The 13,591-nt window shown below is 39.2% G+C and overlaps 1 protein-coding gene across 21 annotated transcripts in view; it reads right to left on the bottom strand.

The window, feature by feature from the left end:
• Window positions 1-375: 375 nt before the first annotated feature.
• The window catches only part of TENM3 (teneurin transmembrane protein 3), a 485,815-nt gene continuing 472,599 nt past the window's right edge, over window positions 376-13,591 (bottom strand). For 13 of the 21 annotated variants that reach the window (XM_069855881.1, XM_069855869.1, XM_069855870.1 and 10 more), the window contains 4 exons: window positions 13,166-13,462; window positions 10,371-11,982; window positions 7,328-7,458; window positions 377-3,986 (listed from right to left, as the gene is read on the bottom strand). In XM_069855881.1, the coding sequence (XP_069711982.1) occupies window positions 3,231-3,986; window positions 7,328-7,458; window positions 10,371-11,982; window positions 13,166-13,462 (2,796 nt within the window). In that variant the 3' untranslated portion in view covers window positions 377-3,230. Of the gene's footprint in view, window positions 3,987-7,327; window positions 7,459-10,370; window positions 11,983-13,165; window positions 13,463-13,591 lie in introns of all 21 variants that reach the window. The other 8 variants (XM_069855859.1, XM_069855863.1, XM_069855861.1 and 5 more) reach the window with 1 other exon arrangement.

The following is a 13,591-nucleotide window of genomic DNA, read 5'->3' as shown; positions in this document are numbered from 1 at the left end:
ATCAAATACTTTTTGTCATGTTTTTACTCAGGAGGACATTAGAGAAAAGAGTTCTAAGTGATTTTTTTGTTCTTCTGGCTTTTCCTTATCTATAAAGATTTGGCTTTGTGAGGTATATTTAATGTTTTCTTTAAAGTAGGCCACCTGAGAGATCCCATGGAGTAATTCACTTTGCTGAGTTAGCAGACAAGGCTGTTGGACAGAGTCAAAAAGATACTGCCAACTGTGAAGCAAATGAATCGATACCAGTGCAGCTGGATCAGTTTGCTTCTTCCGATGCAACAAGAAAAGCAACAGCAGAGATGCAATATCTGACATACAGATAAAAAACCAAATATAAACACACACACACGCACACACACATTGGGTTGGCTTTTATTGGAAAGCCTAGATGCAATCTATAGTTATCAATTTGTGGAAAATTCAGGACACATATAAAGTTAAGAAGGCAAATTAAAAGAACAATACAAATCAGATGAAATATACATCTCAAAATATCAGGATAGCATTTTGACTGGCATTGCCTAAAATACTTAGAATCTCCTTTCTTTTTCTTTTTGTAATATGCTTCTTTTAATTATACATATTTTTTTCTTTAAAAAGATCTTTTGTTTATATATTCCCCAAGGTCACTATTTCCTGCAGGAGCATGTCCAGATCACAAGTCTTTTTTAGCAAGAAATAGGCTCATTATACCTACTAACAAGGCCACTAATTGGCTTGATTTGACTTTATCTAGAATGATTACCAACAGATACTATAATTTGTTGTTTATTGGTGCCAGAACAAAGGAGAAGGAGCTGGTATGCGTCAAGTAGAAGATATATTTCATTGTTGACATGTTATACAAGCTTTTCATATTCAAACAGAACAGAAACATTTGACATAATTTAGAATATGAGCCTATTTCAACAGAGAGCACTTACAGCATGCTAAATACAGTGCTGTGGAAGAGCCACCCAACAGAACTGCAAACACCTAGCATTTTACATCTTTAAAAAGAAAACGTAGATCAATGACACGTCTCTGGGGTCTGACATATCCTCCTCTCTAAATTTAGGGCCCTCAAGACTTCAAGGGTAAAAATACTAAAACTAATCTGTGCTTTCATTCTAATAGATGATTAGCATTCATTATATGTGTAATTAGTTCTGTATGCTCTACCAAATACACACATACAGTACTAGCACTGATACTGTAGATTCGGTAGCGACTTGGCTGGGAGAAATTAAAATCTGTTTATCAAACAATCCTAATGTGCAATTTGGAGTATGTAATACCATAGACTCTCAGAATACAAAGCAGTTAGAAAACTATTTTTATTACATCCACTTGAACCATTCATAGTTAAGACACGTTCACTTACTATGTTTCGTCATTATAATACATGGATAGAAATACTGTGTATATTTCAATGAACATCAAAAACCCCCAATTTTGTCTCATCTTAAAAATATTTATTTTTGTGGCTGAATTTAGTGCTCATGACAGTAAAGCTCTAAGAATGACTTCAGCCAAGATGTAGAACAGATGCCATAGATGCCACTACAGGCTTCCTATAAGGAACCAGCTGCACACTTCAGTTCTGTCCTGCAGCAAATATACTGGGCCTTGGAGCAGAGCATGCCAAATATATGCAGTGGTGTGGAGATGCAGACTAGGCACTAGAATTGGACCTTCCTCTCCATCCCCAGGTTCAGTGCTCACAGTAATGGGATTTGATCTGCCAGCTCAAGGCCAGGAGATGAAGCTACTGAAGAGTCTGCCTGCCTAAAGAGCAATTCTGTAGCATCAGGTCAGAGATACGCTTCTTCTATCTGGAGTTCTAACATCTAAAAGAGCTGTATTATACAGAAGACAAAGTTGACATAACTGGATGAAACTACATCATTTCTTCTTCTTCTACATACAATTTGCCAAGCACCTGAGACACTATTCTCTCCATTGTGAAACAAAGCTTCTAAAAAAACAACAGAAACCCCACCTGGTACGAATAAATGTCCATTTATTACGTTAGGGCTTGAAAAAGACAAGGAAAACCCAACCTATTAAAGTCTTCCATCATAATAAATGAGACTTATTTGGTTACTGTGCCTTCTAACAATGACTGATGAAGTGGCACTGGCCTGGGTGACAGGAGAGGTACAGGAGGGGAAGGAGCTGCGGTCTGATTCAGCCAGCCACTTTGGAGTGTCCCATCCTATCAGCAGAGTGATAGATGCACAGCTTCAAACCTAATACAAAAATATTAACACTTTTGGACATTAGTCATCACTGTTATATCTCTACAATATAATCCTTTATACTGTACAGCTATAACATAAAAGGTGCAATTCCTTTTTTTTAAAAAAATCACACACAGCACATGTTTTTGTCATTTTATTTTTAAGTATAAACTTTTTTAAACACTTTACATAAATTAACTCCTCTGAGACTAATATTTGATGTACAGTAAATTGTAATTCATATAAAAATCCATAAACAACTTGTCTCACATAATTTACAAAAAAATCAGGGTTTCCTTTGCTTATCTGCAACAAGGATTCTACTTGCCGTTTTCCCCCCAAGGCAAACCATGTTAGCATTGTAAAATCCATTATTAAATTCCCATGGTAGCATAAGTCACTTGTGCCAATGTCCTTTTAGAAAGCAGCACAGTTTAAAGCAGTTGGGTTGTCTATAAACAGTAATTTTTGCCCCACGTTTTAAAATTAACAGATATATACCACATCCTATGTAGTGAGAAAGAGAGAGAGAGAGGGAGAGGGAGAGAAAAAGAGAGACTACTTCTCATAAGCAAAGGTCAACAATTCAGTAACATTTGGAAACACTGTATGGGTCTGTGTCTTAATTAAATACAGTGCCTCAAAGGAACAGCCAGCCTGTTGCAAAATCTGTAGGCCTTTTTCTTTTCTTTTTTTCTTCTTTTTTTTTTTTTCTTTTTAACTTCTCAGTCCAACTTGAGTGCAGCGATATGCATATGTAAACATATTCTTTAAAGCAGATCACCTTTAAGGTCATTGAGAAAAACAAAAAGTTTTGTCATTAGCAGTATCATTCTTCTGGAAGGCGCTCTTTTCATTACAGAGTCTGTTTGGATTGTGCTACAGAAAAATCTGAGCAAAGATGTAAGCTTAGGCTCAAGTAGTAATGCAGCAAAACAGTTTGGTCTCCTTTTTCTGAAGACATTGATACACAGTCTCTTTGGCAGCCTGAGCTAAGCCAGTGTGTTACCTCTTTCCTATTTCACTTTGTCTGAGGAACTGTATATTGTTAGCGCTGTCTGCTAATTCTGGATATTGCTCCACAGAGAGTACATAGTACCCATCATATCCTTGTACCTTTCCAGCACTTAGCAACTGCCTCTTTTCTCCTTCTGTCCACAACCTGGCACCTTCCTCTCCATCTCTTACTCTCTGTTGTTCTCTGGCCCAGGCACTGGAAAGAGCTCTTTGCCTGGCTTGCTCCAGTATTCGGGCTTTTTCCTCATCAAGCGTCATGCCATAGCGGACATGAAGTGCTAAAGCACCGTACTGCATTTCAACATCAGCAAACCTACGAGTCCTGCCGTTTACCACAGTGGTGGACTGGGAAACAGTGACATTGATGCCATTCTCCAGGGCCTTCCGCCCACTTGTCAGCCTCAGTGTCCCAAGGTCAGTCTCGGGGGAGGTGGTCTTGATAAAATAGTGTGTGTCCTTCCCCTCAACAGTGAAATGCAAGTTTTCTAGGTAGTAGGCGTTGTTCAGGACAGCTGCCACTTTTATGCAGTCCTCATTTGCAATGTTGAGCACATTAGTTTGCACTTTGCCTTGATTGACAGCGAGCATCACCCCTTTCCCAATCAGAGACTTCACTGTAGCAAACCACAGCCATGACTTCTCTCCACTGGATTTCCGTCTGCTGACCTGCACTTCTGCCATCTTTCCGAGGGAAAGGAAAGCCTTTGCTTGTCTCGCCACTTGTTGTTGCACTCCAGAAATTGGCTGTAAACAAGAACAGATAGAAGTTTTACCAGCCATCTGTAGACCTGTAGATGCCAAACAGCCACACTTTCTTGGTGTGCTGCCCATGGACAACAACAGGATATGCCACCACTGACAGTGCCAAGGAGTTAATTAAATCTACATACTGCTTGTTCTGCTGAGTTACAAGACTATTCTGTTTGATAATGTTCAGTGTTTTTTCTCTTTGTCTCCTTGAGAACCTGCACCAAAATAAGATTCAGACTCAGAGGCTACCTACAGGGCTGCACAGGGCACACCTTTGCACTACGAATACTTGATATGGGTAAGAGCTATTTTACTGCAGTGTCATCTCATCTCAGAGCTTGTTCAGCTATAATTCATGTCTACCATGGGTCCATCCAAAATGAGAAGATTTTTGTAGGTCATGATGCTGCACTTTAAAACAGGACTAAGCCTTTCTTTACTCTGAGTCTGGAGATAGTCTCTTGGGTATCTGCAGCCTGAGACCATACTGCAGGGAGGCTCTCATAACCCCACAAGTTGCTAAAGGAAGGTGGTGTGTGGGAATCTGTAATGATATTCTTTACAGTAAAAAAGAAGGAAGAAGACACAGAGCAGAGAGGTGGAATATTGAGGGCCGATGCCCTTTCTAGCAAACCACTGCAGAAAATGATAAAAGGGAATGTGTGAGAAAGCTGTGGCCAATTCAGTTGTATGAGCTTCCATGCTGCCTAAAAGAGATGAGTAACTTCTCCCTCCAGAACTTCAAAGAGGTGCAGTTCTGAATACAGCAGAGTGTTTTGTTGACAGGTAGCAAAGAGAAGGGCCAATGAATGAAAAGAACCAATAGGCAAGTCTAGAATATGCTTGCTTGGTATTTCATGTTTTACTGCATCTGGGATGTTCTTGTTCAACAGGTAGGTGTGCTATAAAGGGGAGTAAATAAAGAGGTGCAGTTGTAAGGTGCAAAAGCACAAGACAGAAAAGCTGACTGAGAGTAGCCTAGTATGCCTGATGGCCTCTTGATAAAGAGAGAGGATAGCCAGGGAATGGGACATGACAACATAACTGCTGTGGTTAGCCAAAGCAGAGAGAAGAACAGGAGTAGCTAGCAGGAATGGTTAGATAGTGCAGCTAAGTAGTGGGGCAGCTCGCATTCCAGGGTCAGCCGTGGTTGGGGTGAAGCCTTACAACTGCACAGCATAGACACATCTTATCTGTCTAACCCTGGGTCTTAACAGCTACAAGCTGTAAATGTGCTAGTATTGACAGGGGTGGAGAGCAGACAGCTGCCCTAGCAGTTGTCTCAGCAGGAAATAGAGAGAAAGATTTAAATAGCTTTGGCTGCACTTTTGAAAAGCAGTACTTAGTTTCTGTAGATGATCCAGTTTATCTTCCAAATGACCCTTTCTCCCTTCAGTAAAATACTGCTTAAACCATTTGATTCATTGCTGACAAGCGAGGCAAAAGCCTGTTTAGCTTTCCCAAATTTCTGGGTGGGAGACCAAGCAGGACTCATTTAATAGAGTCCTACAACCTTAATTCAGCCTTGCTGCTAATCAAAGCCTGGCAAAAGGCTTGCAAAGGCTTCTATGCTCTGTCATGAGGGCGGCTCTCGGGATGGGACAGTTCCTGATGGAATTATGAATTGACTTGGACTCTCAGCTCTTTAATGTTGCAGATTCCTGTCTGCACTTGCTAACAAGTACACATTTCAGCTGTTGTAAACCCTACATGAAAGCTCTTGAGCACAAAATATATTCTCGACAGCGCTCTCATCAGTGAGAACAGCAAGATGCTATAGCAGCTTCATAATGACAAAGTTTGTTTATTTTTAACATGCATCCTCAGAGGTCTGAAGCAAAACCTCAGAGGCTGGTAAAGCTCACTCAGTCCAGAATGTTTAAAAATACTAAGTGGTTTGTGTGTTTACTTCTGGCTCCTGGTGTCTTTGCTTGTTTGACAGTGAATATCATAGTCACGGCTTCTTCCTACATGAGAATTTTGAATCTTTGTGTTCCCCCCACTTCTCTCTTTCTCTCTATGTCGGGTACCCCTGGTACTCCTGAGGTGCTGAGGGGCATGGTTTAGTGGTTGATAGGAATGGTTGGACTCAATGATCCTGTGGGTCTTTTCCAACCTAGTGATTCTGTGATTCCTCACATTGTTGAGCCATTTTGTGAAGACTTTTGACCAGACCTGTTCTTTTCCTGATGCACCTTTACTGGTGTTAGTGGATAATTGCATTCTTTAGCCTTTGAGATCTAAATTAACTACTTCTGATAGTTCTTCACAGCCATGCCTGATGACAGGTCTCTTATGTCCTGATACAACCCCCTTGCCTGAAGTACTTGCAAGTACTCCTCCTTCATTGCTTCTGCTGTTCATGGGAGACGCTATTCACATGCTGTACTCTAAGGACTTTACCTATGACTCAAGCCCTAGCTATGAAAATATACACATAGCAAGTCATTTCATGCATGAAAAGTTAATTTTCATATACTCCCTTCTGCTGGGCCGGGCTTCTAATGATCTTTTTGTCTAAATTAAGTTGTAAGGTTCTTCAAGATCATATCCTCTTTTAATCTTGTAAAGTTCTCTTGTAAAAAGAGATCTGGTTTTGACTCCTCACAATGGGATTACCCATCTACTGTCTCTTAAAACTTACTTCTTAACTGAGGATTGTAGGATTTTTGAGGGCAAAGGTCTTTGAGTAAGTTTGATTTGTAAATATAATTTCTTCAATAGCAGATTTAGATTTTAACTTCCACGTTTACTTCTTCCATCATTTAAAACTGTAGCAGATTTTCAGGACTGAAGTTCATTTTTTTCCTCCCAAAGAACTTCATAAGCACCTGGAGTTTTGGTTTTACCTCCGGTAATTTAATTTTCAATATTTTATCTTTACATATAAAACATGGTTAATATTAAAGAGAAGTAAAATTGTAGTGGTGCCTGGTATGCATAATTCATATCACCTGTTCTTCTGTTTATTTCACAGTCTATTTTTTACTACAGTGTTCAGTTTCTGCCTTCAGGCAGAGTGTTAGTACAAATCTAATCTCTGTCATTTCTGCTACGGAACTTAAACAGCTTTAAGGGATCTTAGATGTCTTTTCATTGATTATTGTCTTTCTCAATTTTTATTATTGCTGATAGCAAAAGCTTATTTAAAATGGAACCTAACTTAGCAAATCTGTAAGAAAAAACACCATCTGTAATTTCTTCTTCTTTTCAAAGTAGATAGAAGTTGAAAAGCACTGTTTAGATTTAACTTAGCAAGTAACCCTGTCAGGATTATCCACACCTAATAAGATCTAAATAGAAGGGAACATTCTATGCTTGGTTTTGTTTCTTACTGGTATGTCCTCCCATTGCTGGCTCTTCACAAGTTCATAAGAAGGTTCTGTTAAATCAAATTTCGGAACAGGGAAACCAGGAATGGCATTGTGCAGATGGAAGCCAAACGTCACCAGCCAGCTGTTAACATCTGGAAGAGAATTATTTAAAAAAAGAGAAAAATCTTAGAATTTTTATATATTTTGCAATCATCCATTTTTACACAGAATAGTTTTTGGAATAGTCAATTTCCTTCTGTAACATGAAAATTATTCAACAGTATTCTTTTTGATATGGATGGATTTAGGTTTGTACTACAGCTAGAATAGCAAGCCTATGCAGTAATCTTGAAGTTCTACACTTAGAAGAAAACTTCTCTGTAAGAATTGCACTATGCCCGATTGAAAGGCATTGCAGGTTTCATCAATTGTGAAGGCCTCAGCAACTTTCAGAACAACTACAGGAGCACAATAGAAGTGAGATTTCCTTCTAGTATAGGTTAATCTAGTATAGGCTAAGCTACTTGGGATTTCATGGTCAGGCTGAACATGCTCTGTGTCACACCTTCATCATCACGAGTTTAAAACAAAATAAAAAAGGGAAAGTACTGCAGAGCACTTTCTGTACTTTTGTTATATCACAGAATCATAGAATAGTTTGAGTTGGAAGGGACCTTAGAGATCATTTAATTCCAGCCCCCCTGACATGGGCAGGGACATGTCCCACTAGATCAGGCTGCGCAAGGCCCCATCCAGTCTGACCTTGTGTTATTGTAACGTCTTCAAACTACCCCTGAAATAACACCTATATGGTCAATTACTTTTTAAATGATTTGGCCGATATTTTATGTTGACTCAAGTGAAATCTCCCCCTCTTCAAGATGAAGTTAGACCAATCAAATTAAAAGCTAACGAAATGTATTATAGTTGCATGAGTAAGCAGACAGGATACTAAACTAGCATTAGATAACATTATTTATGATACATTTTATGTTCTGTAAAAAATAAATCAGAGATGCCAGCAATTAATTAACAATTGTTGCGCAAGAATGGGTGCTCTGCCCCATTTCTGTCTTACTACCCTAGCTTTTACAATACTAAGCTTAGCAGAAATTGGCAGAGTGGTCCTTACCAAGTCTAGCAGTTTTAATTTAAGAAACCCCCAAGTAAGTGGAACAAGGAACCAAATTCTTCCAAATGTTGAAAGAATAAAAAATACTTACCTTAAAATAATTTCTAGCCTTTCCAGATAAATGATATGCCTCATGAGGCTCTGCATCTAAAACTGCCAGTCAGCCAGATTGCTCACTGTAATGATAACCTTACATGAGCAGCTGTGTGTCTACGTAGTCCGTATATTGCAGATGTTAAGAAAAAAACTGGAACTGTATTTTGAGGGCAATTTTTGATCTATGTGCATAACTTCCAGTGCCACGAAGAATATGATTGCAACCTCATCTCCAACAGCACATGCTGTTAGAAGAGGACAGATTCAAAAGATCTGTTATCATCGTTGCTCCTAGGCAGCCTATTATCAATCAACCCTGTTAATAGCTGCTGCTTGGTAAATTAATGCAAACCCACTTGATTTCCAGGATGCTTTTCTGAGGGGCAGTCTCACAGCCTCTAAGTAAGTAAGTGGGGCTGAGCCCTTGCTGTAGCCTGACACAGTCTGTGTAAACTATTGTGGATTAATTACTTCGGTTCAAATATGAAACTTCAAAGCTATTTGACCCATGAATTTTCAGAAACTTCCAGTGACATGCAATCAGATTTTTTGGTATGCAGAATAATGCAGAGCACTGCACATCGCTAACTCTAGACCCAGGAAAGGCATACAGATTCCCTGAGAATTCAGTTACACGAGAAGTGGCACATTAGCAGCTTTTTGTTGCCAAAATTGAAATTCACGCTCAATTTTCTATATCCCTAGTCCTTCCCTGCTCGTGGCTGCATACTCATTGGTTTGTGCTGGTCTTGGAGCTTATTGAACGTCTCTTTCTTAGCCAAATTATATTAGTAGCCTTGCAGAAAACCTACACTGGAAAATATCAACCAACTTCCAATGAATATTTGCTGCCATATTAATGGGTTGAATTGGTCACAGTTAGACTCTTACTGCCCTTGCTACCTTACAGTCTTACTCCCTCATCTTTGGTCTTTTTTGGCCCATGAATATGCACTTTTTTGCTCCTCAGTAGCCCAGAACCACAAAGAAGACTAACTCTAATCCACATGTAAGAAGATTCTCATGAACGGTCTTTGGGGGTTCTTATTCTTGTACTTGCACAAGGAATCTATTTTTTTCATTATAAGAGCAATGGCTAATGTGTTAACTGTATTGGAAGAAGAACCTATGGCTCCTCTTTCCTCTCCCAAAGCAGACATCTCTAGCTGAGGCACCTTGTGTTACAGTACACCCAGTGGGAGAGAAAGAGCTGTATTTCATTGCTTGTCTAAAAGGTACTTTAGAAAACTCAACCCCTTTACATGCTGAGATGCTCTGAATGATCTTTTTGGGTGAACAGTCCAACATTAAAGCACCATAAGGACTGTGTAGGGCATAAGGTTTAGACTGAGTTCCCTAAACCTGAAAGGTCTGTGGATCCGTGCCCTGGGGATCTTAATCTCTTATGCAGATACCTAAATGAATGTCTAAAGCTAGATAAGGTATTTTGAAGATCTCCTATTTGCTATTTCACTATTCCTGACAAGCATTTTTGCTGTAATTATTCTCATTGTTAAGTGCTTAATGCATCCTCATAAAGAACTTCTCCAAACAGGACATATTTAGGAACTTGACCAAAATTGTGAATTCCATTCTAAACTGGATGTCTGTAATTAAGTCCAGCACCACCAAACTAAAATCACTTTGGTGATCTGGTTCTAAATGCCATGTACTTTTCTGAAGAATTATCATCCCTCAGAGTTTCTTTACTAACCTTCCCCAGACAATATCCTCAGCCTATAACCCAGGTAATCAGATTACAGATTAAGAGAAAACAGAAATGTAAATTTTTGAGCGAGTGGGAGACAGTCTTGCAATTAAGTAACCGTCTTTTACCTGTGATATAATCCTTCACATCATGTATTTTACTGGCTGGGTTGTTATTTCTAAACATGTACAAATTAAAAGGAGCTGGATCTTTCCCAATTCTCTTCCAGATTTCAATATCAGGTGTTGTCCACCGGCCTGCCAGTATGTCATAATCTCTTTCTCCAAAGTGGACTAGCTTGGTCAGTGGGTCATATAAGCCTCCATGGAATCCAATTACCAGCTGGAAGTCAAGGTTAGAGTCAAAATATATCTCTCCATAAGCAGTGTATTGAATTTGTTTAAGCATGAGACCATTGCTACTGAAAACAGCCAGTGGTGTCCCTGTATTGTCTGACGCAATGTAAAACTCATCTCCGCTACTAATTTCCATGGCAAAAAGGTGTCCTTGCAGATCATAGTAAAGAGATGTGATTTCAGAACTTGAGTGGTTATATACGTGAGTTATCCTGGTTGGGTAAGTAAGGTCTGCGTAAAAAAACTGGAGATGCTGTCCAAGGCTTGTTTTACTGGAAACTCGTCGTCCAAGTCCATCATAACGGTAAATCACCGTCCACCCGCTGCCTTTGCTATAAACTCGAGTAAGAAGGCCCTTTGAACTGTATTCAAAGATTTCAGTACCCCTCTGACGCAGAAATCCATCTTCATCTAATCGGTACTGAACATCACCTAGTCGAGTTATTCTGTCTCTGAGGTCATAGCGAAGTGGAGTCAAACGGGCGCTGCTACTGGGGTTGAGCAAGTGGAGGTTGCCATTCAGGTCATAGTTGTATCGCCACATTATTTTTTCATTTAGATATACTGTCTGGAGCTGACCATCTACATCATATTCATAAGCATATTTTGTGGTGTTGGCAAATGGCCCGATCTTAATTTCTCTTTTTGTCACTCGTCCCATGTTATCGTACTGAATTGTAATCCAATACATTAATGACCGAAATATTTCATATTGAATTTCCTTGATGCGGCCATGTGCATCAAAGTGTTTTGTGTAGGTCATTACAGCTGTCGAAATGATCTGGTTAATATCATAATATATAACTCCAAATTTTCCAAACTGTTCAACTTTGCCAGAGATATCATCAAACTGGTAGAGATCAATAGGCAATGGGGTTTCATTGATGACACCTTGCATGCTAGTCACTCTGAAACTGTTGTCATAGCTGTAGTCAAATCGGGCATTTACCATTCCGTCTTCACTAAAGCGGAAAATCTGTCTGTCAACCAATGGGCCAATTTGCCTGTATCTAATGGTGCAGATAAAACCATCGCTTTGGAGGTTTACTGTTTTCAGCACTCCTGCTGTCTCATCATAAGTAAAACTAACTCTTGTACTATCATAGAGAATTTCTGAGAGCTTGGTCTGCCGTCTGTACTTGAATAATACTCTTCGGCTTGTCCCCAGGAAAGCAGTTTGAAGGAGCTGCCCTTCTTCATTGTAGTCCATTATAACAGAAGCATTACTTTCTGGGGGGTTGTATATATTCCGGTAGTAGCCAATGGAGCGGATAGTCTGCATGGTATGACGAGCAACACTGGGCATGGTGACAGCAGAAAGCCGATCCAACAAATCATATTCGAAGATATACTGCCGTTGGCTATGAAGCAGAAGAACCATTGACTGAAAATGAAGAACAGATTTTTACCACGTGACAAATGGTGGAGCATCCCCCCCATATACCAATGCTATTTCTTCACAAAAATGTGACATTCCCACTTGAGAAAATTATCTCCTCTTTAATTGAGTTATCCTTGACCTTACGTGTTGTTAACATCTCCCTGCCTAATTTACTTGGATGCTTAATTGTAAGGGGTTCTGTAATTAGTAGTTCCACATTCATAATTTGTTACTTGTTATGACTGTATCACTCTTTTATCAAGCACTTGCAGCTAAACAGCAAATTGTCAATGGATTCAGATAAGTCATGTTTAATATGGGAAGAAGTAAAACTGTATTAGAGCCATTAACTCACAAGGAGAACAACATATGGGAGATGCAATTTCTTCCCTACAAATAGAGATGATTTTGAAGAATTTGAATAGCCTGAGATCCCAGAATACTCTGTTCTTGTTCTGTAAGCTTTTAAGACATAGGCAAAAAACGTGGTTGGTTATTTACAGCAAAAGGAGCTACCCAGAATTATTCTGACATCTTTCTGATGCTTGGCTATTATGTATCATAGGTCTTGATTAAATTACGCCTGCAATGACTAGTAAACAGTATTTGCTGAGCAACAGCTTCAATAGAAATATATTAAAACCCCAGAAATAGATACTCTTTTTGCATAGCTGGCATGAGATCTCACAAGGGGCATTTTCACACATATTTCTAGAGGGAGAGCTTATCATTCAGCAATCATGATATATAACGAAGATTCCTGATTTTTTTGCCTATCATTTATTTTGAAGCCATAAGATATAGCAAGTACAAATTGACATTCTAACTATTTAGACATGAGAGCTTTTCTTGGTAGTGGAGAATTTACAAACAAATCATTTTCAAATGAATTACACTGCAGAGCTCTAGTCCCCATACCGTATTTTAAATGTTGCAATAAAAGGTAAATACAGATGCTTCTTGCTAGTCTGTGGCCTAAATAATTTAAAAAGACATCAATTCCTAGCAATTAGCTGCAGCCTGATTACATATCTATTGTATAAAACATTCCCACAGGAATCACATGTTGATACTTTGAATAATTGAAATATGCTTCTACTACCTGTTCTTGCTTTGTATGCAGCACTTGGATGCTGCAGAATTTCAGCACATTCAAAGCATATTTTAAAACCCGAGTGTTCTTTACCTTTTCCAAATAGGTGTAACTCCAAGTTTTCCCATCAGCAAACACTCTAGACACTATCCTTCCCTGTCCATCATACTCTACTTTTTCACTAGTCGTCCCTCGCTGTATGCTGCCTATTTGACCTGTGGATGAATAGGTAACATTGACAGCCATCAGCTTGCTGCTGGGTAGCCACAGGGTGGGGTGCCCTGACGAGTCGTAGGCAATCCTCAGCAGAAATTTACGGTGGTCATCGTAGATCTTTTCTGTCTTTGTGGTTCGATCAAAGTCAACTGAAAGGAGGTTTCTGCCATTAACCTTTTAAAAGCAAACAAAATGACACAATAAATCATGCTGTTTGGACCCTAGCCACTTATTATTTCCACAAAGCTAGCTATTCTTTAAATACCATTTACAGTGATTGATTTGCTGCGTGTGTAAATTATT

The sequence above is a fragment of the Phaenicophaeus curvirostris genome, chromosome 4 (genome assembly GCF_032191515.1).
Source record: "Phaenicophaeus curvirostris isolate KB17595 chromosome 4, BPBGC_Pcur_1.0, whole genome shotgun sequence".
NCBI classification, from domain to species: Eukaryota; Metazoa; Chordata; class Aves; order Cuculiformes; family Cuculidae; genus Phaenicophaeus; species Phaenicophaeus curvirostris.
This window is presented reverse-complemented; position numbering and strand designations above follow the sequence as displayed.